The sequence below is a fragment of the Lissotriton helveticus genome, chromosome 3_1, assembly GCF_964261635.1.
Source record: "Lissotriton helveticus chromosome 3_1, aLisHel1.1, whole genome shotgun sequence".
Lineage (NCBI taxonomy): Eukaryota > Metazoa > Chordata > Amphibia > Caudata > Salamandridae > Lissotriton > Lissotriton helveticus.
Genome location: NC_136061.1, coordinates 374,628,793 through 374,656,189, shown reverse-complemented (window position 1 = coordinate 374,656,189; position 27,397 = coordinate 374,628,793). Strand labels below are relative to the sequence as shown.

At 47.5% G+C, this 27,397-nt stretch overlaps 1 protein-coding gene across 1 annotated transcript in view; it reads left to right on the top strand.

Moving 5' to 3' along the window:
- Positions 1-27,397, top strand: part of SUPT6H (SPT6 homolog, histone chaperone and transcription elongation factor) — a 1,180,384-nt gene that overhangs the window by 970,075 nt on the left and 182,912 nt on the right. Inside the window, exon 31 of the mRNA XM_078680107.1 lies at positions 23,746-23,859. Within this exon, the coding sequence (XP_078536233.1) occupies positions 23,746-23,859 (114 nt within the window). The remainder of the gene's footprint in view (positions 1-23,745; positions 23,860-27,397) is intronic.

Sequence of the window (27,397 nt, the reverse complement as noted above, 5' to 3'; positions counted from 1 at the left end):
AAGGCAAATACCTAGGAGCAAGAGGTAATTCTTCCTCAAGTACAAGACGACCAAAAGGGTACATTCCTAGCTAAAAGTCCAAATTAACTAAGTGGGGTCAGAACAACCTTCCTGCCAGAGGGTTCTTCTTCCTGTGTCCTTCAAAGCCTCACAGGCAGACTTGTAATCCAAGTACACATCCAACGAAGTCTCACGATACAAATTTTCTGAAAAGATTTTGCTCAAACAACCTGGCCGGTGATAAGAACAGAGTCTTTCTTTCTGAACAGAGCACAATATCAATGTTCCAGCTCTCAACTAGTTCAGTCCAGTGTCTCGCTCAGTACCCCAGATTAGAAACTAGCAAACCCTACTTTTATCCAAGTCTTTCCTTATCTCCTAACAGTGTCGTCTGAGTTACTGTGATGCTTTCTTGGCAGAAGGTTGTAACGAACATGACCGGGCACTTCCTGATCAGGGACTAACACAGGGGAAGGTACAACACCTTCGTCAGAACTGCTGCCAACCAAATCAACATGGACAGGGTCAGGGGTGATTGCTGATTCTCCAGAGACTGCCCCGTCCGGCCCTATTTCTCCTTCAGCTCCAATTTCACGAGCGTCGGAAAACGGAACAAAGGCAACAGCTCTCTCGCTTTCCTGAGTCAGGATTCCCTGAGGGGGTCGCTGGTCATAGGGAAGTGGAAGAGGAATTCTTCTTAGGTGCGACACTTGGATCCAGTGTCGTTTCCCCTCCACTTTCACAGCCGTCCGTGTGGCCAACAAGATCTGGTGTGGCTTAGACCATCTCGGAGCCAAGCTGGAGTCTCGATCGTACTTCTTGACCAGAACCCACTGGCCGGGTTCCAGGCGATGTCCGGGGCCCTCTGGCAGGGGTTGCAGTACAGATGCTACCTGCTGATGAATAGAACGAAGATCTTTAGTCAAAGTATACAGGTAATCGATCAACATAGGGTATTCAACATCAGTAAATGACCTCGGCCTAGGCATGCCCCACACACTAGCGGGTCGCCCGAAAACTATCTCGTAAGGAGATAGGCCAGAGCGTGAATGTGGGGTGACCCGCAGAGACATAAGAGCTAATGGGAGGGTGTCAGGCCATTTTAAACCAGTGCTCTCTTGAATTTTTGCCATCTTCAGCTTCAATATCCCATTATATTTTTCCACCAGCCCTGCTGACTGGGGGTGTCTGGCCGCATGGAATTTCTGTTTTATCTGGAGCCCATTGCATATACTCTGCACAAGGGCCCCATGGAAATGTCCGCCGTTATCAGACCAGATCAAACGGGGCAATCCGAAGCGTGGGATGAACTCTTTTATAAGCGCCTTTGCAGTGGCTAGGGCAGTATTTTCTTTGGTAGGGTACGCCTCCACCCATTTTCTGAAGGCGCACACCACCACTAGTACATACTTTAAGTTATTGACACGCTCCATATGGATGTAGTCCATCTGGAGCACCTCAAATGGCAATGTCGGGGGGGCAAAGTTCCCACTCAGAACTGGTTCTCCTTTGCCCGGGTTATGTTGCAAACAAACCATACAATATTGGACCAGACGTACAGCAGTACTTTGTATATTGGGGTTATTCCAAACGGGGTCCAACAAGGCACAAATGCCTTTAGCTCCGATATGAGCTGGTCCGTGGGCCATAGTGACAACAGCCTGTACCATTGCATTGGGCAGAACCATCTCTGTTTGTCTGTTAAATCCACCCAACAGTTAATCTCATCCAGTCGTCCTACTTCCTGTTCCCACCTGTCTAACTCCGCTGTTGTTGCTTCTTTCTGAATTTCTTGCACACTTTCAATAGTATTATTAAACAAGTCGGACTCCCTTACCCATCTGGCAGAGGAGCTTACATACATAGAGGACACCATTGACTGAGCTGTTTGTTTAGCTACCTGATCTGCAAACGCATTGCCCTCTCCAACTTCATCCACCACTGTTTTGTGAGCACTGCATTTTACGATTGCTACTTTCTTGGGGAGAGTCAATGCTTCAAGTAATCGTAATACCAAGGGTCCATTCTGTATCTTTTGACCATGTGAGGTGAGAAACCCCCGCTCCCTCCATAACCTCCCAAAACTATGGGCAACGCCGAAGGCGTATTGGCTGTCCGTGAATATGTTGACCTCTAATCCCTCACTTAGCTCACAGGCCCGTAGTAAAGCCATCAACTCAGCAGCTTGGGCTGATCGATGGGGTATTCGGAATGTTTCAACTACTGTTTTTAGAGTGGTAATTGCATATGCAGCTGTCGTTGTGCCATCTGCTAATTTAAAACAAGAACCGTCCACATACAATTCCCCTTGGGGTTCAGATAAGGGAACGTCTGTGAGATCGATTCTCCCCTTCGTTTCCTCTTCTGTCCTGAAGATACAATCATGGACATCATTCGCCTGTTCCTCCGAAGGGAGAGGTAACAGCGTAGCCGGATTTAATGTGGCACAACGCATAATGGTCACATGTGGAGCAAACAAAGTCAATTCATAACCCGTGAGGCGCGCGCTTGTCAGATGCTGTGTTTTTGTTTTGTTTAATAATGCGTCCACAGCATGCGGCACCATAACGGTCAAATTAGAATTTAGAACAAGCCCTTCTGATTGCCTGATGGCCCCCGCCACAGCCGCCGTGGCCCTCAGGCAACTGGGAAGTGCTCTGGCCACATTATCCAATGTGGCCGAAAAATAAGCACACGGTTTTTGCTTACCACCGAAACCCTGTGTCAACACTGAGAGCGAGCAACCGTCGACCTCGTGCACATATAGTACAAAAGGTTTACGGTAGTCAGGAGTTCCAAGGACAGGAGCAGAACACAGAGCAGATTTCAGAGAAGCAAAGGCAGACTGACATTCATCAGTCCAAGGGAGGGGTTCATGCACATCTTTAGTGGTTAAGTGTAGCAGAGGTTTAGCAAGAAGGGAAAAATTAGGAATCCATTGACGACAATAAGAGGTAATACCAAGAAAAGCACGGACTTCACGTTGAGTACAAGGTACAGGCATGTTAGAAATGGTAGTAATTCGTTCAGGTGATAAACGCCTACCCTCCTTCGATAGTAAGTGGCCTAGGTAGGTCACTTCCTGTCGACAATATTGGAACTTGGACAGGGAAACCTTATTACCTCTGTCTGCCAGATGGTGCAACAACCTAACCGTGGCCTCTTTACACCCCTCCTCAGTGTCAGACGCTATTAGTAAATCGTCAACGTACTGCAAGAGCACGCTACCATCTGGCAAGGACAGGTCATCCAAGACTGCCTTAAGGGCTTGGCTATAGATGCTGGGGCTTTCGGTATAACCTTGAGGAGCGCAACAAAATCTGAAGCTTCGGCCAGATAATGAGAATCCGAAGATCTGTCTGCTATCAGGATGGATAGGGATACTGAAGAAGGCATTCTTCAGATCGATGACAGAGAATTACTTAGCGGTGGGAGGTATCATAGTAAGGATGGTAGTGATATCCGACACCACTGGAAATTGGGGCACCACTATCTTGTTAACTTCCCTTAAATCAATCACAAAGCGATATACATCAACATTCTCAGATGTCCCTGTCTCAGGAGCCTTTTTCAAAATAGGTAGAATAGGGCTATTACAAATGTTCGAAGCCGTTTCCTCCACCACCCCTTTATCAATTAAATCCTGTATGGTGGACAGCAATGCTCGCTCTCCCGCCGGGGAGATCTTATACTGGGGTATGCGAGGTAATCTAACACCGGGTTTCAACGTAATCCGGACAGGAGGGATATCTAGCTTCCCGACATCTGCATCTCCTGTCGCCCATAAACTGGGCGATATGTCTGCAAATTCAGGTGGCAATGGGTCATTTTTAGCAAAACATTGTCTTGTACTTACATCGGGATTTTGAATAGTCAAATAAACACCATTGGGAGAACAATGTATTTTAGCATTCAATCTTTTCAACATATCCAAACCCAAAAGATTCTCTCCGCAACTGGAAGTTAAGAGAAATGGAGAGTCCATAGTGAACGGGCCAATCGTGAAAGGGAGAGGCTGAGAGATAGGGCTGATTACAGGAACTCCTGAAAATCCCACTGAAACATTATTTTGCCCGGACAGAGCGGCCCCTGGGACCAGCGAGCGAGCGACCAAACTATTCATTGCCCCTGTGTCAATTAAGAATTTCTCGGTGGTCCCCATCAACTCCCCTGTCACATAGGGTCCCTGCTGATTGACCGGTATCGACACTTGGCCCCCACTCTGTCCTTGGCTGTCCTATACATCTCCGAATTTATCCTGATCCTCAAAACCATAATCTTCATTGTAGTACTGCCTACCTGTGCCTCGTGCTTTATCGAAATGATTTCGCTCGTGTTCCCCCTGCACTGCCTCTTCTCTGTGCATACCACTACGGTCCGTGCCGCCGCGTCCTCTACCCCTTCCTCGGAGAGCGCCGTTCTGTGCCAACAGCCACGGACACTGATCTTTCCAATGGCCTTCCTCTCTACAATACGCGCACTGATTGGGTCCCCATCGGGAGGGCTGGCCCCCTCCTCCCCCTCTGGAGACCGGCCCGCTGGACCCGGGCCCTCTGGCGCCTCTTCCTGTGCCTCGACCCCTCATAACTTGCTGCAGCAACACTCGAGTTTTAAGATCCTTAGTCTTCTTTTCATCTTTATCCTTGCTCTCCTTCTCCCTGTGCTCGTAATACTGGGCCATACTCAATATGATAGAAAGGGAGGACGTAGTCCAGGTGCTTTCGGCAGCTTGTAGTCGAGTCGAAATCTCAGGTATCAGATTGGTCACAAATCTATTCACAAATAATCGTATTCCACCCTCGCTAGCGAGGTCCTGGCCACTAAAATCGATGAAAGTTCCCTCGAATCTGGTAAAGAAATCGCAGACACTTTCATCTTTCTTTTGCTTACAAGCAGTCAGCTTATCCCAATCCACCTTTCGTGGAGGGATCAATGTGTGCATATAAGCTATAATTTTTGCTGGTAAGGCAAATATTTCAGCCTTCGGCTTATCTCCCGGCTTACGGTCTTTATCCAACGCCCTAAGCTCATCCCAGGTACCCCCCAACTCGGCCGCGTGGGGAGTATCATGGACCTGCCGCTATATATCTACGGGAACTAATAATCCGAAAAACAACTCAATATCTGCTAGAGTCATGACAGCGGAAGACGCTGCCTCCGTTAATTCCTTATAGCAGGCACTGGGATTGTTACGGGGGTCGGGAAGTTGTGCTTTTAAAGCCAACACTTCACTTCGTTTCCATGGGGTGTACACCCATTGTTCTTGAAACCTGGCTTCTACTCGGTCTCGTGTTATTGCATTCTGATCATTGCGCAGTTCGGGAATTTCGGGATGATAAATAGGGTGTGCCTCCCTCATGGGGTGCTGGGAACCTAACTCAGGGAACTGTGAAAAAAGTCTACTTTGATAACCCAACAGAGTATCAACATTCTTATAAACTTCTTCCGGGCTTAACTCAAACCTATGGGCACGGTCCTTAATGTCGTATAAAATTGTGGAGCTAATCCTCTCTCCCCAAAACTCTGTTCCCAGATTTCAATAAGGAATCGGGACATGTTTTGCAAGGCAGTCTGCTGCATCACCGGCTCAAAATCTTTCATGGTGCGCCATATGTCCGTCAAAGTGTATATGTCTTTATACATCCATCTAACTGATTGGTCGGCTATTGCTTCTTTTTCTCCATAGCCTACAGACCCTCTCGTTAATAACCGTCTAATATGCGAGCCCTCTGGATCCCCAATCGGAGCCCGACCCCGGCACTCGGGTGTCGTGCTGGCGGACTGGGAAGTTCCTATGGGGCTAGACAAGGGTAATAGCGTTGGGGAGGCACCCGCCGTCCCCAAGGGGTGGCGCGTGTCTGGGAGCAAGGTGGCTAAGTTCCTAGCAGAGGAAGCGACGGTGCCTGGCACATTGGTGGGAGCCCGGTGCGGGGTTCCCTCTTGAGCCGATGCCACAGGGGCTGTGGGCGCCGTTAGAGGCACCGCTGGATATATCCGCTGTGGAGCATATGGTGGAGGGGGGCGAACATCCAGCAGATCCTCTATCTCATCCTCGGCTTCCTTACGGACAACATAGCTCTTATCTACCTCCAACCGAAATTGTCTATCTAGATACTCGATGTTCTGCTCGGTCTGGTTTTTGTCATGCGCAATGGCTTTCTGAGTAACGGTCTGTCCCTGCTTCATTTTTACTAATTTCTCGGCTCTTACTCTTCTGCGGGTGGCCTCTTTCTGCCATGTCCTCAGCGTATCGAACATGGACTGCCTGCTGCGTTTTGCTAACAGGCGTTCCTGCAAATAATTGATCTTTTTCTCATCGAAGGACCCGGTTAATGGCCACTGTAGCTCTACATTATCCATGGTGTACTTGTGCCATAAACGATTAAATATTAAGGGGCCAATCCTGTGCTTACAGTATAACTCATGGCTGGGAGTACCTTCCGGAGGGGCTGGCTGGCTTTCATCTAATCTAGTACTATTTGGGCTGGTGCAGCCAAAGCATAGTTTACTGAAGCACGGCATTGTTTTACTACTGTTCTAACTGTAGCTGTAGGAAGGAAAAAGGCAAGTTATTATTTACAATACTTTCACGCATACATGGCCATGTTCAACTATTCACTCAATCACCCATTAATACTCTAAGGATCATATGATCATCCTGAATACAATTAGACGAACACAGAACACAGACGGAAATACTGACAAAACAAACCAATATGAACCATTGCTAGCCCAAATGGAGCCCGTCGACTCTCGTCTGTGGAGAACCGGTATGTTCCCAAGTAAAGAACCAAAGATCAAAACAGCCTCACCATAGGGGCTGCCTAGAGATAGTCACACAGGTTTTTCACAACCACAGACCGACCTACCGACCATCCAACGGCCTTCTTGGTTCACCTCCCGGACTATGCTGGCTTAGCCCGCTTTTTCAAGCACCGCTCCAGATCTGTCCGAGTGCTACCCAAGCATGATCATCAGCATTTCAGAGGGCGGTCCGGCCAAGTGTGAACGTTTCACAATTCGCACTTAGGCGTGTTAGTCATATCTCTATCAAATACAAAATAGGGGCGTCTGCCCGTGCAGTCTCACTACTGCCCCGTCAGACCCCCTTCCAAAATACCGCGATCTCCGTGGTCTATGACCACCCAATTCCAAAACCAAAACCAATGCTATCCAACATGAAACAAAACACTCACCTGGTGCACTCAGGTCCGATTGCAAATTTCTCCACTGCCAATCGATCTGTTCTTCCGGGTTTCACCCGTAGCCACGGCACTTCCCGATCGGAAAAGCGGAGCAACCCTTTTTCTTTGGTCAGTCCACCCCCCCGACCGAGAATACACCTCGTAATGTCCCGTTACTTCCCAGATCCGGGGGACGACCCCAACGCGGAGTCCCGGCGGAGTCGCCAACTGAAGTACCGAAATTTACAAACCCCTAACGGATTATAAGGTCCATAGTACAAATCAAAATATATAGTCTTGCAAAATAAGTCCGGAATTCAGTGAAATTTGCCTATTCCAAAGTTCTTTATTATGGTAATACAAATCAGGAAAAAATCCAAGATCACAAATGGATTCTCTTCTTAGCCGACGCGTTTCGTCTCACACATTGAGACTTCTTCAGGGCTTAAGCATTAAGTGATAGTCAACATCCAATACACCTTGGTAATATTTCTAGCATACGGCAAGATAGGCTACGTTCTTTATACCGTGATGAAAAACTCACAAGATTGTAACTTGTGAAAATTCAATAATCCTTGTCTATAGTCAGCTTGGGCCTGTATTTCTGTTTTTTTCGTACTCGGTCTTGTTATACAGAGAAAGGCATGGTGGCCAGCTCAAAGTAACACATCACACGCAGGGCAACATCTGAATGACCACCCAATTCCAAAACCAAAACCAATGCTATCCAACATGAAACAAAACACTCACCTGGTGCACTCGGGTCCGATTGCAAATTTCTCCACTGCCAATCGATCTGTTCTTCCGGGTTTCACCCGTAGCCACGGCTCTTCCCGATCGGAAAAGCGGAGCAACCCTTTTTCTTTGGTCAGTCCACCCCCCCGACCGAGAATGCACCTCGTAATGTCCCGTTACTTCCCAGATCCGGGGGACGACCCCAACGCGGAGTCCCGGCGGAGTCGCCAACTGAAGTACCGAAATTTACAAACCCCTAACGGATTATACTCACAATTACCAAATATCATTCATCAATAATCAGTCGATTGGCAGTGTATAAAGTTCAAGCGTTTATCAAACAAGTAATACTCTGCCAGAGGAGCTCCCAACGACCTCACACCCCGAGGACCGCAGAGAGACTGCTGGCACATTGTCAGGTCTTCACATGTATACTATCACAATTTGCAACCGTTACCTAAGATGGAAAAGTACAAGTTGGTACAGGAGGTGGCAAAGGATATGCCCATATATGGCACACAAAGCGTCCGTTCTGTGCTCAGTATAGCAAGGTCACGCTAGTCGACTCCCTTCTGGTAGTTTCGTGAGAGACCGCACAGCGCTTGCAAGAATGTGCTTATCTGGCCGGCCCCCTCCTAGAACCTTGACGGGCCCAAAAGCAGAAGCAGCTGCTCGCTACATGTGTCTAGCTATTTCTCATGAGAACGGGGAGATGTGAAAATGCAGAGCCAAGGAGGTTTTTACAATCAACGCTATGGGTTGCCTAAACAAATTAAAATGGCGCCGGTCCTGTCGACCGAAGTTACCCTATTTACAAGGAAAGCGGGTAAAAATGATTATAAAAGGGATGACAGAATATAACGAAAAGGGTGTCTTATGCCATAGGTGCGTTCTCGGTATGTTAATTAGTTGCATCACGCTGAACGCTGATGGAGAAGTTACAATCTATTTCCCCGTGCGAGGCCTAATCTAATTCTAGTTCTTCAGGGCTCGGATGTGTTTATCGTTCGGTCCCGTTACCGATCTCTTTTTGACTTCCAGTCCTTCATCATACCATCGGTATCGTCTTCGACAGTAATTCCGGTTACCCGCGTAGAAGAAAGGCCTGCGCTTCTCGATTCCAGCGTTCGTCGGGGTTGTAGGGCCCAACTGCGCCATTGGGCCTTTGGCTCATGGAAAGAACACCCTTTAAGAAGTGCCCTCAGTGTGGACACAAATTCCCTCACACTGTTCTTTATGAGGTTTGCAATCTGTGCTTGTCTCCAGAGCACGAGAGTCGAGACTGTGAGGCCTGTGCTTCGTTCCGGTCCAAGAAGACCATCAGGGACCGTTGAGCTCGAAGAGTCATGGCACAGTCCTCTTCGACACCAGACCTCAGCAACAGGGATTTTCTACATCAGAGGGTGCTTCTGTGAGCTGTTTAAACAGTATTTACTGGGGCCTGTGAACTTCGTTTTTTTGGCCAGCAGGGGGAGTAAAGCTTTATTCCAACAGTATTGTTAGATTTCGAGTTAGTGAAGCATTTCCCTGCAGAAGTCCAAAGTTATGGATAGAGCCTGCCTGTTTCCTAGGAGATTCTGAACAGGAGCAAGCAGCTTCCAACTCCCTGGCCAGCAAACCTTGTCTGAGGTTGCTGGGACCTTATATGGTGTGCTAGTGGTTGCCACATGTGTACACTGATTGGTTGTTGTATCTGGTGTTTCTATTGGGTTAGGGTTAATGTCCTCATTGGTTGGGTATTTGAGGTTTCTGATTGGTTTCTTGGCCTGTGATTCAATCATTGCAGGGTTGGGACTAGGGCTAGGGTTTGGATTTCTTTTGGAAGTAGGGACTAGGGCTTCCTATGTTATTGGTTGTTGGGAGTAGGGTGGGACTAGGGCTAGGGTTAGACCTTTAATTGGCAGTAGCTATTTAGGGCTTCTAGTGTGATTGGTTGTTGGACCAGTTGTGGGACTAAGAGTAGGATTAGGCTTTCTATTGGAAGTAGGGACTAGGGCTACCTGTACCATTGGCCGCTTGGACTTGGGTTGGGACTAGTGGTAGGGCTAAGGCCTTTATTGCACGTAGAGATCAGGGTTTTTGAACTGATTGGGTGCTTGGACTTGGGTTAAGATTGGCTGCAAGGTCCTGGTCTCCTATTGGTTCTAGATGTTAGGGCTAATGTTGTGATTGGATAGTGTTGGGGCTAGGGTTCCCATTGGCTGAAGGGGTCACCTGATTACTAGGGCTACAAAAAAGGCCAGGCTTAGGGCGTCTCAGCCTGGGCGTCGAGGCGAAGGGCGGAGAGGACAAGGGTAGTTGCCTGTGAGCCTGTTAAGGGCGGAGAGGACAAGGGTAGTTGCCTGTTTGAGCCTGTTAAGGGCGGAGAGGACAAGGGTAGTTGCCTGTTTGGGCCTGTTCAAGACTGGTAGGTACTAGGGCCAGAAATGCTGCCCTTTTTCTCATTTAACAATACCCAGCCCACACCATCCACAACCACAAACAGAGCAACACACTCACACCAAATATACACCACGCACAACACTATGCACAGATTAATGTACCAGCATGCACCACCAACCCAACCAAACCACATCTACACTACCCTACTATCCCAACTACCACACATATCCACCATCACCCACAAACAGTACACAACTCTATCCTATATCACTAACCAATACACTCATTACTAACACAACACCAATCAACACCATAAATAACTACATCCCACTCAGACACACTCTCCCTGCTGTAATTACACCTAACAGTCCACCTTTTATCACTAACAAATATATAATGATCCTTCCATCAGTTGTCCAACAAACACCCTCCTCTCCCTTCTACCATAATAACACTAACACACAACACACACACTGCACACCACCACACTTTGTAACTCTTGAAACAAACCAGTCTAAGATAAACACTCTCACCTCTACTTCATTCCCTCCTACACACAACATACACTTTACACATAAACCCATCACCACCCCCTCTACGTCACAATACCAATACCACTACTATGATCGCCAAAATAACCTTTTCTAGACTCTCTCCTGCTCTACCCCTCCTTGCATCATCTGACACCTCTTTTTACTACACTGATCTCCTAAAACAAACATTTCTAAACTCTCCCCTCTGACTCCTTCCCTCCGAAAACCCTTTTTTACTCATCCAAAAGCCTCTTCCTACTGGTAAGACTTAAAAAAAAAATCCTTCACTCTTTTATCCCTCCACTATCCTTTTTCAATCAAAATTAACAGACTAACATGTTCACTTCTCAAATTCCATATTCAACTATACTAATATACTGCCCAAATAACTGAATAACATATCCACTGCTCAAATTACTTCATATTTATACTATACTAATTTTCAACACTAATCCTTTATGGGTTCCGGAGAGGCGTGCTACTCGCCAGAAAAGCACTTCAACACCCATTAGGGGTAACAAGTGCTATATGAATGCAAATCTTTCTTCACCTTTTATCCATCCGCTATCCTTCTCAGTCCAAGTAACAGACTAATATCCACCACTGAAATTACCTCATATTTCACCATATTAATTCACCACTAATCCTTTATAGGCTCCCTGAATAGCATGCGTCAACAAGCGAGCGATAAATAAATACAAACCTTTGTCCTACTCGATCCTTCTGCTATCATTCCAAATCCAAATAACTGACTAACCTATCCACCACTTAAAATGTACTTGCATGTTTCACTATACTAATTCAACACTAATCCTATATGGGTCCTGAAGTAGCGTGCTACCCGCCGAAAAAGTGATTTGACGCCTCGTCAGGGGTAGTAAGCGCTATATAAATGCAATTACAATACAATACATGTTTCTTACCATGCAGACCTAAGATGACATCAATTTCTTCCATATACTACCGATTAGCGGCAGCTAGGGAAGATCCTCCCTGCTATGTCATATATATGCTTCCATACCGGTATAGACAGCAACGCATGATACTCAAATTACTTCATATTTTACTATACTAATTTTCAACACTAATCCTTTATGAGTTCCGGAGTGGCGTGCTACTCGCCAGAAAAGCGCTTCAACATCCATCAGGGGTAACAAGTGCTATATGAATGCAAACCTTTCTTCTCCTTTTATCCCTCCGCAAGCCTTCTCACTCCAAATAACTGACTAATATCCACCACTGAAATTACTTTCATATTTCACCATATTAATTCACCACTAATCCTTTATGGCCTTCCTGAATAGAATGTTTCAACACCCCATCAGGGGTAACAAGCGCTATATAAATATAAACCTTTTTTCCTCTTCTATCCTGCTGCTATAATTCCAAATCCAAATAACTGACTAACCTATCCACTGCTTAAAATGTACTTGCATGTTTTCCATATACTAACTTAACACTAATCCTCTGAGTCCCGGAGTAGCGTGCTACCCGCCGAAAAAGGGCTTTGATGCCTCGTCGGGGGTAGTAAGCGCTATATAAATGCAATTACAATACAATACAATACATGGACGACACAAATGACCCAGACAATATTCCTGAGCGAGCCATCAGATGATCCCTGGGAGGATTATAATGCACCAGTTGCACCAGATCTGCCACAAGATGACGCATACCCTTCTAGACCATCTCCCCCAGATGACACTATTGGGTTTACACAGCTCATTCATAGAGCAGCCACTTTTCATGGAGTAGACTTAAACACAGATCCAGTGGAAGAGGACTTCCTCATGGATACAGTACTGTCACATAAAACCACGACCACATTACCAATACTTAGTGGAGTGGTGAGACATGCACTAGAGGTATTCAAAGACCCTGTCAGAGCCAGGGTAATTGACCTCAGGCTGGAAAAAAAGTATAAAGCGGCTCCAACTGACCCAGCATACATCAAAGGTCAGCTGCCATTGAACTCATTAGTGGTATCAAATGCAAGGAAAAGAGCTAACTCGCAGACAACAGGGGATGCTCCACCCCCTGATAAAGAGTCCAAGCTTTTAGATGCTTCAGGGAAACGCACCATCTCACAAGCAGCCAATGTCTGGAGAATTGCTAAAACTCAAGCTTTGTTAGCGAGATATGATCGAGCTCATTATGATGTTAGAATCACTAATGCAACATTTGCCAGAGCAATATAAGACCAGGGCTTCTGACTTAATACAAGAAGGCACGGTTATTACAAATACCTCCATTTGCTGTGTATTAGACACTGCAGACACAGCCTCTAGAGCAATAAATACGGGAGTACTGTTGCTTAGACATGCATGGCTACGCATCTCTGGGTTCAAGCAAGAAGTACAGGCCAGTATCTTAAATTAACCCTTTGACCAGCAACATCTCTTTGATCCAACAGTTGATAATGCACTACAGAAAATGAAAACAGATACGTCAAAATCCATGGGAGCTTTACAAACTCAGACCCATAGAGCGTCCTTTCGTCGCTCCTCATATAGAGGCGCCTCTAAGGGTTTTCATACTGACAACACCTCCTCTAATAAAGCGCCTACCCAAACTTTGCCCAAATTGAGGGTATTACAGAGGAGGATATAGAGGTAACAACAATAAGGGCAGAGGCTACAACAACCGCAATGCCTCTACTCCCAAACAGTGACTTCCCTTCCATCCCACTAGACCCTTCCACTCCTGTCGGGGGGAGATTACAACAGTTGCTACCTGTCTGGAACGCCATCACCACAGACAGGTGGGTAAGACAAATAATTATTATGTTTCTTATATAGCGCCTGAATCGACCCCCGAAGGGGTATCTCCGCGCTTGCCTTGGGAACCCGTCCTGGCTTTTCCCTGTGAGATAGCCCCTACAGGGCATCCCCAAGGTGAAAGCCAGGCATCCCGCCGCAGGGGGGCCGTTGTGGAGATTAAGCAAGCTTAATGCCCAGAGTTGCAGAGTGTGAACCCATGATTAGGTCAGGCACCGAAGCGAGAATTATCGAGTCCATGGACATTTGAGCTCAAGACCCTGCCGCGTCGGGAATTGAACCCTGGTCCCGGGTCTGACCTCTGCTTCAGGGTCTGCCTGCTCTAACCAGTGAGCCACACTTCTCCACACTTCAGTCAGGTTATTGCCTGGAGCTCACTTCCACTCCTCCAACAATACCACCCAGACAACGTCCTATGTCACAGGAACATCTCATACTCCTAAGAAAAGAGGTTGCATCTCTACTATAAAAGAATGCAATAGAACCTGTCCCAAAACACCATCAAAACACAGGAGTTTACTCCCTATACTTTCTCATACCCAAAAAGGACGGGTCCCTCCGACCTATCCTAGATCTAATGCCCCTAAACCTTTACATACAATCGGACCACTTCCATATGGTCACACTACAACAGGTTCTGCCGTTGAGGCCACTTCTTGCCACATTAGATCTCAAGGACGTCTACTTCCACATTCCTATACATCAATGTCACAGAAAGTACCTACGATTTGTACTAGAAGGTCAACACTACCAACTCAAAGTACTCACTTTCGGAGTAACTACAGCACCTTGAGTGTTCACAAACTATCTAGCAATAGTAGCTGCACAATTGAGAAGGGACAACATTCATGTCTTCCCATACCTAGACGACTGGTTAATAAAATCCAAGTCATACCACCAATGTGTACAGCACACGCATCAGACCATCTGCCTGTTGCACAAGCTAGGATTCACAGTAAATCAAAAAAAATTATACCTCCAACCTTCCCTGTCTCAACAGTATCTAGGTTCCACAATAGATACCTTCAAAGCAATTGCATACCTCAATCCCAAAAGGATACAAAGTATGCAAGCTCTTATACAAAAATTCCAGCCACAACACTCACTGCCAGCGCGAGTGTTCATGCAATTAATAGGAATGATGGCATCTTGCATTTTCATAGTACCATACGCAAGACTACAAATGCGCGCCATACAAGAGTGCCAGGCAAGTCAGTGGAATCGGGCTCAGCAACAAATAACAGATCTGGTGGTGGTAGACGACCGGACATATCGCTCTCTGCAGTGGTGGAACACCAACAACCTTTCCAAGGGCCAGCTGTTCATAGAGCCGGTTCCACAAGTGGTGCTAACCACAGACGCATCTCTCACAGGATGGGGAGCGCATTTAGAAAAACACACAGTACAGGGTACATGGACACCGCAACAAAAGTTACTCCACATAAACCATTTGGAGTTGTTAGCGATTTTTCTAGCTCTAAAATCGTTTCAACATTACCTATCAAGCAAGGATGTACTAGTCCGTACAGGCAATATGGCGGCCATGTATTACATCCAAAAACAAGGAGGAAAACACTCCTTACAGCTCTCCCGGCTGGCGCAGAGCATGTGGAGGAGGGCCATTCTTCAAAAAATCTTTCTGTTAGCAGATCATCTACCAGGAGTTCACAATCAAGTTACAGATCTGTTAAGTCGTCAAAGACAACAGATACACGAGTGGGAACTTCATCCTCAAGTTCTTCAACCATTCTTTCACAAGTGGGGCCAACCAGAGATAGATCTGTTCGCCACACACCGCAACTCCGAATGCCCAAGCTTCGCCGCCAGATACCCACACCCATTGTCCAAAGGCAATTCGGTATGGATGAGTTGGTCAAACAAATTTGCGTTCGCTTTTCCACCTCTCCCACTTCTTCCGTTAGTGGTACGCAAGCTACAGCAATATTCCCTCACATTTATTCTCATAGCACCAACGTGGGCAAGACAACCGTGGTACACCACACTACTAGAGCTCTCAGTAGTTCCACATCAAAAATTAAAACTCACTCCACATCTACTGATACAGAACCATGGAGAGATCATGCATCCAGACCCAATGCAGCTCAATCTAGCAATTTGGCTCCTGAGGTCTTAGAATTTGGATACCTCAATCTTCCGTCTGATTGGTTGAATGTCATAAAAGAAGCGAGACGCCCCACCATTAGAGCATGTAAGCAGCAAAGTGGAAAAGGATTGTTGTGTATTGCACAAATAACATTAATCCATTAGATGTTTCCTTACAAAACATCATATGCTACCTGCTCTATCTACAAAGATGTGATTTAGCGTACTCCTCAATCAGGTTACATCTTGCTGCTATAGCAGCCTATCTTCAAAACAGACAACATTTGTCATTGTTTAGAGTACCTGCCATCAAAGCGTTTATGGAAGGACTCAAAAGATGAATTCCTCCCAGAATACCACCCTCTCCGGTATGGAATTTAAATATTGTTCTCACTAGACTTATGGGTCCTCCATTTGAACCATTACATAAGTGTGAGTTACAGTCCTACATGGAAAGTTGCTTTTTTAGTTGCTATTACCTCACTTAAAAGAGTAAGTGAGATCCAAGCATTAACAATTCAAGAACCATTTATACAACTCCATCACAACAAAGTGGTTCTTAAAAAAAAAAAAAAAAAATCCTGATAAAAACCTTTCACTGTTCCACCTCAACCAATCTATTGAGTTGCCAGTATTCTTTTCCCAACCACAAACCGTTGCAGAAAGAGCTCTACCCACATTAGATATAAAAAGAGCGCTCCTCTACTACATTGATGGGACAAAACCGTTTCGTAAAACAAAACAACTGTTTGTGTCCTTTTCTCCTCCACACAAAGTCAATCCTATTTCAAAATCAGGCATTGGAAGGTGGATTGTTAAGTGCATTCAAATCTGTTACCAAAAAGCAAAACGCACTCTATCCATTACCCCTAGGGCCCATTTTACCCGTAAATTAGGAGCATCTATGGCATTCCTAGGAAATATACCATTAGATGATATCTGTAAAGCTGCTACAAGGTCTACACCGCACACATTTACAAAACACTACTGCGTAGATGTGCAGGCAAAATTACAAGCTAGTGTGGGCCAGGCTGTACTCAAAACATTATTTTGCAGCGTGAATCTTTCTGGATTCACTATGCTGTGCATTATTCCGCGGTCTTGTGGTTGGTCTGGGTGTATTTCCGGTGACGTCGGCATGCTTCCTGCGGAAGCTCCCACTCTTGGGCGCCATCTTCGGATTCTTTTTTCCGCGGTCGGGTCTGGATCGTTCCCGTTTGGGCTCCAGACATTTTTGGAGAAAGTACACGACGAATACAGAAATTGGAAGGAAAACAACTCAGAAGACTTCAAGAGACTTCATCAACCAAGGGCCGACGAAGGAGAAGGAGAAAACTTCGAGAACTTCAAAGCCCGTCGACGAACGCACGACCAGGGGGCCCCCTGAGCGCTCAAGATGGACAACACGCCCTTCAAGTTCTGCCGTAACTGCCACCACAAGTACGCGCAGAAGGACGAGCCCCCCGGTTTGCAACCTTTGCCTACCGGTCGACCACGGGAGCGAGGACTGCAACGCCTGCTCCGTCTTCACCCTGAAGACCCTTCGTGTGAGAGCGAGGCTGAGGGTACCGCACGCCACCCTGCAGGGCAAAGCCCCGACTCCATCCCTTCACGATCTGGGGATGTCTTCCGAGGAAGAGGACAACGCCACCGCCGAAGACGACGGCTACACGGTCGTAGAGACCGATAATACCAAGACTTCTGATAAGGTAGGAGACTCTACGGCCCCTAAACACCCGAGAGACTCTGAGTCTCGAAAGAACGAGGGCAAGACCTCGAAAGCGCCGGTGCCAAAAACTTCAGCGCCCGCTGCTGTATCTAGGCCCAGCGGATCCTCTGAGAAGGAGTCCCCGGCGCCGAGGGCTGTTGAACAGCAAAAGTCGTCGAAAAACGTTCCCGAAAAGGATCGTTCGACGCCGAGGGAGGAGGACCCTAAAGCACCTTTGAGGCCGACGCCGACCAGAGACACGAGATCCAGTTCAGCGACGAAGCCTTCGACACCGAGGATCAGCTCGGTGCCGAGCCAACCGCCGAAAAGAGCGGCCGAACCATCCGACGCGGAACAAGCAGCCGAGATGGAGAAAAAGAAAAGGCGCCTCGAGGCCGAATTGGAAAGCATCTTGCAGCGGAAGAAGGAATTCGACGCCAAGATGGTCTACACTATCCCCCACAAAACCAAGGCACAGGTTGTAGAGGTGGTCGAGGAGGAAGACTATGACGCCGAGGAACAGGCGGCTGACGTCGATGAAATCGACCAGGAAGAGGAAGAGAGTCCCTCCTATAGTTACGACTATGAGGAGGAAGAGTACAGCAGGACGGACCCCGGGTCTGCTCCCTCTGAAACACAGGATGTGGATTATCTGATTGTCGACACCTTAAGCCCAGAGGAGGCCATCGATACATATCCCTCAAGGCCCTCGCCGCCGGACGACATCGGGGCCTATAACTCGGTGATAAAGACTGCCGCAGCGGCATTCAGGCTCAAACTCGACGAAGAGAAGCAGAAAGCAGACTTCCTTCTGGAGACACTGCTCCCCACCCAAACGAAGAGCCAGTACCTTCCCATGCTCGACAGCGTCTTGGCTCAGGGAAGCATTCAAGGAGCCCGCAACATGCAAGGCGGTCACCCCCAGGACGGAGAAAAAATACAAACATTCGTCAAAAGAACCACCCTACATTCAGGGCACGGTCTCAGCAGACTCCATCATCACAGCCACAGCAAGAAAGAGGGCAAACGTGCCCACTACTTCTGGGCCACCTCCAGATAAGGAAAGCAAGAGGATGGACCTGGTGGGCAGAAGGATTGAACGGAATGCCGCAACCCACTGGTGCATAGCGAATTCCAACGCCCTGGTCAACAGGCACATGTACCAGATCATGGAGGAGCTTGGTCAGTTGGTGAAAGACCTGCCCCAAGATTCCAGGCAAAAGGCAGAGAAATTGGTGGAGGAGGGGAAGAACGCGGCAAATTCTTGCCTCAAGACTGCCCTGGATGGAGCAGACACCTCCAGCAGGCTCATGATGATGGGCATCACTGAGAGGAGACACGCCTGGCTCAGGATTTCAGGTTTCAAGCCCGAGGTGCAGCACAGCATCCTGAACACACCGTTCAACGGCGAAATCTTGTTTGGAGCACCAGTTGATGAGAAGCATAGGCCAACTGAAAAACGATAACGAAACGGCAAGATCCATGGGAGCATTGCAGTTCAGATGTGGCAAAAGGGGCACCCCGTCACAAAGACCCAGCGGGAGAGGTGGAAACCAGCCAGGTACATCACACCAGGCTTTCCAACAAGCGCACCAGGCAGACACACAAGTTCAGCACGGTCAGCATAAGCAGTCCTGGCAGTACCAGCCAAGAGGCCTGTCCTTTCGAGGGAGAGGAAATGGACGTGGACAGAATAAAAGAGGGGGTCACCAGGGTGCAGCACTTACAGATGGATCAAGTGTTACACAAACTAATCACCTACGACCACATAACACCAGTGGGAGGAAGATTAAGATTTTACCTCCAAACATGGAGAAAAATCACATCAGACAAATGGATTCTCAACATCATCCAATTCGGATACTGCATAGAGTTGGAGGGGAGGCCAACAAGCCGAAAACCAAAAAGAAGACCACTAGCAAACAAACAACTAGAGCGTCTTCAGGAAGAAGCAAAGGAGCTCCTGCAGAAGCAGGCCATAGAACCAGTACCCTTCAGGGAAAGGAACAAAGGTGTATACTCAACGTACTTCCTGGTACCAAAAGTAGACGAAACAATGAGACCCATTCTGGACCTAAGGTTCCTGAACAAATTCATAAGAACGCAAAAGTTCAAAATGACCTCCCTGCAAGAGGTGCTCCCGCAATTGCAAATCGGAGACTTCATGGTCACAATAGACATCAAGGATGCCTACCTGCACATCCCAATGAACAGAAAGCACAAGCACAAGCATATGCTCAGATTCACCATCTGAGAAAACCACTACCAGTTCATAACACTAGCCTTCGGGCTAAAATCAGCACCAAGAGTCTTCTCAAAGTGCTTCGCAGCGGTCGCAGCACACCTACGAAGGAAAGGAATACACGTATATCCTTACCTGGACGACTGGCTAGTAAAAGCAAACTCATACCAGAGATGCAAGCGGCACGCACAAACAGTGACGACCACGCTCATAAACCTGGGGTTCTCCATCTATTGGAAGGAATCCTCAATGGAACCGGAACAAGTGAAGATTTTCCTGGGAGCACAGATCAACACCTTGCAGGGCAAGGTTGTCCCCAGCGAGAAGAGGGCGAGAGCGCTAGTGAGAGACTCGGCTCTACCAGAAGGGGCAAGCTCGGACGGTGAGGACTGCGAGCAATATCATGGGCATGATGGCATCATGCATCCAACTAGTACCAAATGTACGGCTCCACATGAGACCCATTCAAGAATGGCTACAGGGGCAATGATCACAAGCTACAGGCCGTTGGGAAGATCTAGTGGTTGTAACGCACTCAGTGCAGAAGGAAATGACATGGTGGAACATGGAGAACATAACATGGGGAAAGCCTCTAACGCCCCCAACACCAACAGTGACCATCACCACAGACATCCCTGAAGGAATGGGGCGCTCACATGGAGGAACTCAAAGTGAGAGGACTGTGGACACCAGCAGAAGCGACCAAGCACATCAATTACCTGGAATTGAAGACAATCTTCCTTGCATTGAAAGCTTTCCAAACGAGGCTGTACAAGCACACGGTATTGATACAAACAGACAACACCACAACAATGTTCTACATCAACAAGCAGGGTGGGACGCAGTCAGCCATGCTTTCAAAGCTAGCACAGGAGATATGGAGATGGGCCATCCCACTCAAGATAGACCTGCTAGCCATACACCTACCAGGGAAGGACAACGTACAAGCAGATTGGCTCAGCAGACAGACATCGGCATCCCACGAGTGGGAGCTCAATGCACAAGAGACAAGGTGGCTGTTCAACAGATGGGGAACACCATCGGAGGACCTTTTTGCCACACGTCAGAATGCAAAATGCCAAAACTTCCCATCCAGACAGCACGAGGAGGGATCCCTGGGGAATGCCCTATGGATAGACTGGTCCAGGACATTTGCTTACGCTTTTCCCCCGATACCGCTGATGCACAGAGTGCTCAGCAAATGCAGAACGAGCAACATGACCCTGATACTGGTCGCACCGCAGTGGGCCAGACAGACATGGTACTCGCAGATCATGGAGATGACACAGTGTGCACCCCACAGATTCGGCAAAAGAAAAGACCTGCTCTCCATGCAGAACAGAGAAGTGCTGCACCCAGAACCAGAGAGCCTGAGCCTGGTGGCGTGGCTCCTGAGGACATAGAGTTTGCACATTTAAAACTACCAGAAAGCACCCTGAGGGTTCTTCGGGAGGCACGAAAACCCAGCACTCGGAAGTGCTATGTTGCGAAGTGGAGAAGATTCACAATGTGGTGCAGAAGAGAAAAGCTTCACAATAAATTGAAGAAGGACTCCACAGTGCTAAAGTACCTCACGCACCTGATAGAGAGGAACCTTAGTTCATCCTCGTTAAGAGTTCACTTGGCAGCGATAGTCGCTTACACAAGAGAGGAAACGTGCAAGTTTCTTCACATCACAAGTGGTGAATGATTGCTGGAAGGAGCAAAGAGGATTGCACCACCAAAACGGGTGCCACCACCTGCATGGAACTTGAACATAGTCCTAACGGAACTCATGAAAGAGCCTTTTGAACCACTTCACAAAGCCTCCCTAGAGATGCTAACAATAAAAACAGCTTTCCTGGTTGCAATAACGTCCTTACGCAGAGTAAGCGAACTTCAGACACTAACGCTACAAGAACCCTACATACAAATACACAATGATAGGGTTGTGATGAGAACTGACCCACACTTCATGACAAAGGTGGTGTCCAAGTTCCACATGAACCAGTCTGTACAGATACCGAGTTTTTTCCAAAAACCAGCCACTAGCGCAGAGCGAGCTCTGCACACCCTGGACGCCAGAAAGGCAGTCATGCACTATATTGAGAGAACGAAGGGACACAGGAAAACAAAACAGTTGTCATTCGCCAACAGTTTCATGGGAAAAGCAGTAACCAAAGAGACCATTGCACGATGGATCGCACAAACAATACAGTTCTGCCACAAGCGAGCAGGACAAGGACTAGCAGAGGGGACACATGCTCACTCCACTAGGAAAAAGGGTGCTACAATAGCCTTCCTGGCTAACACACCCATACAAGACATATGCCTGGCGGCAACATGGGCTTCGGTGCACACGTTCACGAAGCACTACTGCGTGGATATACAGATGAACAGGGAAGCACAAGTCGGACAAAAGGTGCTTCAACACATATTCAATAACCAACGCTCATCTTCCACCCAGCCGCCACAGAAATAAGAAACCGCTACAAAGTCTATGCACAGCATAGTGAATCCAGAAAGATTCACGCTGCAAAACGAATAGTTTTCTTACCTGTCTGTATAGTTTTGCAGCTTGAAGATCTTTCTGGATTCAATAGCGAACCCACCTACCTCCGCCAGAAAGATGAGGCTGGAGAGAGAAAAGGTGGTTAAAACAGAGACAAATACTAAAACAAAACACCTTAAAGGTTAAAAGCGGAAATTTACTTAATGGAACATTGCCATAACTTCGGAAACAGAACAAACACGGAAAAAAGAATCCGAAGATGGCGTCCAAGAGTGGGAGCTTCCGCAGGAAGCATGCCGACGTCACCGGAAATACACCCAGACCAACCACAAGACCGCGGAATAATGCACAGCATAGTGAATCCAGAAAGATCTTCAAGCTGCAAAACTATACCGACAGGTAAGAAAACTATTTGTTTCAAACTATTGCAACAGATATGGGTGGTCGTTGCGAAGGGAGAAAACTGCTGTGCAATCGATGCAATAGTGTGTGGTCTGCAGCCCATATGCCTCGAACGGAAAATGCTACTTACCAGTATGCATCTGTTCTAGGCATGTAGGGCTGCAGAACCACACACGCCCACCCGCCTCCCTATATCTGTTCCAGTAATATCTTAATTCGATACACAACACATGGACATCCTTATCTGTATTCATACAACTCCATCATTTGCCCAATGGCAAAAATAATCTGAAGATGGAGTCGATGCCCATGAGCACTACGATCTACAGGAGGAGTCAACCAACAGACAAAGACTCTTCAGCGACAACAACAAAGTGTAATCATCCAGGCCCACCACCAGATGGTGATCTATACAATAGTGTGTGGTTTGCAATAGTGTGTGGTTCTGCAGCCCTACATGCCAAGAACAGATGCGTACTGGTAAGTAGCATTTTCCTTTTATGGCTAAAAACGCCCCTACACATGTCCCCCCTATGGCCTTGCTTGGGTGAACATGGCTGGAAGGCTGAAATGTGTAAGGTGTGTTTTTCGCCAATAAAATCATTTATTTTGCACCAGTGCCCCTGGGTGCATGTCATCTCTGAAACCGATGCACTTTTGCTAATATGATGGTTTTCCTCCAGTTCAGTCATATGCACCAACGTTGTTAGGGATATACAAGTGGGTATTATGAGGATCGTTGCTTGAAAGATTATAGAAAAATAATTATTATTCTGTTGAGCACCAATAATTTCATTTCTTATAGCAACATTGGGTTATAAGGAAAATTTAAAGTTTTTGTTACCTTTTTATATAATGGTCAGGAACCAGCTCACACGAGTAGAGCCAGAAGTTAAGGTGGTCGAAACAGACTTTCGTTTTCCAAATAGCTTATAGCACAGATGAGTTCTAGAACTGCAATTCAAGGTAAGAAATTTGATATGATGCCAGTTTTTTCATAGCAGATGTTAAAGGCAAAAGCATTTCAAAGAGGCCTGCATAAGGCTGATAATATTGACCAAGTGTGTCAAAGCAAGGTTTTTTAATGTGCATATTCGATGTGCCCAATGACTTAAATCTACAGTTGGAATCTGGAATTCTGTTAACATTGGAGGACTCATGCTGTTTGTTTTTCATTTTCTCTTGCAGGAATTTGAAGATCTGGATGAAATCATTGCCCGCTACATTCAGCCTATGGCATCTTTCGCCAGAGACCTGGTGACACACAAATACTATCACGACTGCAATGGCGGTGACCGGAAGGTGAGCCTGTGCTACATAGACTTGATCTTTAAGAAATAATGCGTATGCTGCCAGGGTATGGCTCCTCCACATTGGCGGCGGAGTGTCGTCCTACTTGCTCCGAGCCAGCAGGTTAAAAGTAAAACAATTGCCTAAATTGTTTAATTTCTAAGGCAGGCCTTTCAATCCTGAAGGCAGGGTGCTAGGTTGTAAGTGCGAGGGTGCCCCTGCATGAGCAGGATATCCCCTACAAAACCCGGAGTCATTTCTCCAGGCTTTGCAAGTGTGGTCAGCCTTTTTGATACATATAGAGGCCATGCTTCATTTGCGATGGCTAACTATATAGTGGCTTTGCTGAACCTGGGTATATTTGCAATCAAACCTGTTGGAATCATACCTCAACACAGCTACCTATGTTGGAGGTATGATTCCAAGCACCGGGGGGCTCCTGGAAGAAGCCCCAAGTACTCCCGGTATCAGCCTTCCAGGGTCTGCCAGCAAGCTAGTGCTGCTGCCAATCCCAGACACAATTCTGCCCTCCTGCTGCTGACCTCGAGCAGCGGAAGGTAGAACAATAGGGTTCCTGTCACAGGAGGTATGATTACCTCTCAGACAGGACTAAGTGCTGGGGTTTGGGCACTTGCCAGCACCACCAGGCTTATTTGAAGGGCACATTTGGTGCCCTCCCTGCATACTCCACTTCAAACCAGTTCTGGGAGCCCTTGGCTCCTGCTCAGGCGCAAAACTGGACAAAGGACACTGGGGTATCCTCCCCTCTGACCAGCCCCTCCTCTGGAGGGACCCCTTAGCTGTCCTAACCCCTTTCTTTGGGTATAAAAGGGCTTACCTGTGGATGGGTCCTCAGATTCGTGGTGGGACAAGACTCAAGCCTGAAACCACATCACTCTTCGACCGCCTGGACACTTGGACTTCGCTGAACTTAGCCTGGAACTGAGACTACATTAAGGAAGACTTGCTGCTCCTGGTCTCTCTGTTGTACAGTTCTTCATCGTTTGTGCTTCTTCCAGGATCTTCAACAGACCTATGGGCATCAAGGACACCCTAAGTTATCTCCCTTGGAGTGAAGGAGTCACTCCCCTGCATCTGCAGTCACCCCAACGAAGCTGGCCGGTCTGCTGCTACTGACGACTCAGACTTTCAAAGACTCAGAGCCACAGGTGGTGGTTCTGCAACTCCCTCAAGGCCTGACATGCCCTCTCTTTCCTTTTTTTTATGGCCAGTATAGTATCTCTTGTCGGAACCACTGAGACCGTTCCCCTGTGCGCATCGTTGACTTGCCGGTGCCAATGCTTGTTGGCTATGCACTCCAGACATCTTCAGGCTACTAGAAGTTCCAGCATCTGTTCCTGCTAAGATCAACATCCTCACCGGACCCTTTGCACCATGGGCCGCCTTCTTTGGTGAGCTGGTCGAGGTCCTCTTGCGACTCCTGTTCCTTTGGCCTGTGGTTCCTCTTAAGGATTTTCTCCTGCTCTAGTGCCCAACCCCCCTGCTTGCTTGGGGCCTGCTCTGACTCTCCTGCACTTGGTGTGTCCCTTGGACCTTGCTGGTCGCAGCATTGCTCCTTCATATTTTTGCGTATCTGTTGCTGCTGCCAAGGCTTGTTGGTGCTTCCGCCGAAAACTGACCCCCTGGTTCCCAACTTCTGATGTGACAGCTCCTGAATGGCTCCTGTTCTTCCTCCGTGTCGCCTGCTCCTTGCAGCTGCAGCGACAAGGTTACAGTCATCACTCCTCCATCTTCCATCATCGGTGGGCATTGCTCTTCCATGCCTCCTAGTCACATCCGAGTGGCATAGAATGCCACTCGGACGTGACCAAGACCTGCTTGCAGGTTCTTCTCTTCAAGAATCCACCCTTGGATTTCACCGGACTCTTGCACAGTTTTCACCCGCGGCATCTTTACTGAAGTCCTCCATTGTGATCTACAGCGGTTTCCAGCTTCCCTGGTGTAGATATCCTGGTTCCTGGGTTATCAGTGGGTGAGGTGCCTCTCCAACCCTCTGTCTTCCGTGGGTGTCTTCAGGGTCCACTGGGAAGGGTCCCCATTCTTCAAAACTGCAACCACGACTTTCCTGTTAACTTCTGTTGAGTACGCAGCTGTGTTTCCACTCTGCACCCAACCTCTTTGTGGTTCTTGGGTACTCAACTTGATTGGTTTCTTGTGTCCCCAGCTCTTCTGAGTCTTCCAAGTCCTGACTTCGGTCGCAAATCGAATTCCACTTTCTTAGTATATGGTCTGGTCTCCCCCGGAAACCACTGTGCATTGTGCTTACTTACCTGTTTGCAATCGAAGTATTGTGTGTATTTGTGTCAATATCACCGGTTAGGAGACTAACAATGTGTTAGTGAGTGTTGTGTAATAAATAGACATATTTTTACAACTACACTGTGTGGTTCTTTTTCGTTTAACCTACACTACATGATTAGATCCAGTAAAACAAGCCTGAAGGCTGCTCTCCACAGCCACCATAGAGAGCTTTCTATGGTTGTCTAAGACCACTGGACTCAAAATAAGGTTGTCTGGATTAGTGCAAGGTGCTTCACTTAAATACATGTGCCCCATATACTAATCCAGCCTTGGGAGAAAGTGCCTTCTTTCTGCATGGTTGCCCCCACTTTTTGCTGAAAAGCTGAAGTGCTTTGACTGAGTGTGCCCCTGGCTCCTGCTAATCATGTACCCAGGGTCAATGTTCTTTTCCTAAGACTGCATTGAAGCCTAAACCCAATTAGCAGCTCAGGCCACAGGTCAGCCCCTGGTAAATGTTACCACAGGTACCCAGGCCACTGTGCCCAGAGAAGGACTCTAAGGGCTGCAGCACTTATTGTGCCACCCTTAGAGGTCCTGTACCCTTACACTCACACACTGCCTTTGCAGGCTGTGTGTTTTGGTGCAGAACAAAGTCGACATGACACACATCTCTGTGTAAATGCAATCGAAAGTGTCCTTCACCGTGGGAAATAACTAACTTTCTTTTGAAATAAAGGGAGTGTGACTGTTTCCGAACTTCTTGTTTAGTTACACATCTGTGTGCCATGCCTACAACCCACTGCCCTGGCATAGATCAGTTACCCCTCTAGCTGGGTGTACTATACCATTGGTGAGGGTACGGGTGCATGAGCCCTGTACCCCTACAGTGTCTAAGTCCATTCTTAGACATTGTAAGAGTATATGTTGCTGGGAGTTTGTCATTACGAACCCCACAACATCATAATGGCTACACTGAAACTGAGAACTTTGGTATCAAACTTCTCAGCACATTAAACCCATACTGATGCCAATGTGGGATTTAATGAAAAATGCACACTGAAGGCATCTTAGAGATGCCCCCTGAAAACTAACCTATCACTAGTCTCCAGGCTGAGTGGCTGCTTTCAGCTGCCACTACCAGACCTGTTTTCGGACCCCTGGGTCGAGAGCCTGCTGCTCGCTGGGGCCTCAAACAATGCACATCCTGGGACGAGGTGCCAAGCCTCCTCCCCCAGGATGGGCAGGGTTCACGAAGGGGAATCTTCAAAGGCATGCCGCCTTTGTGAGC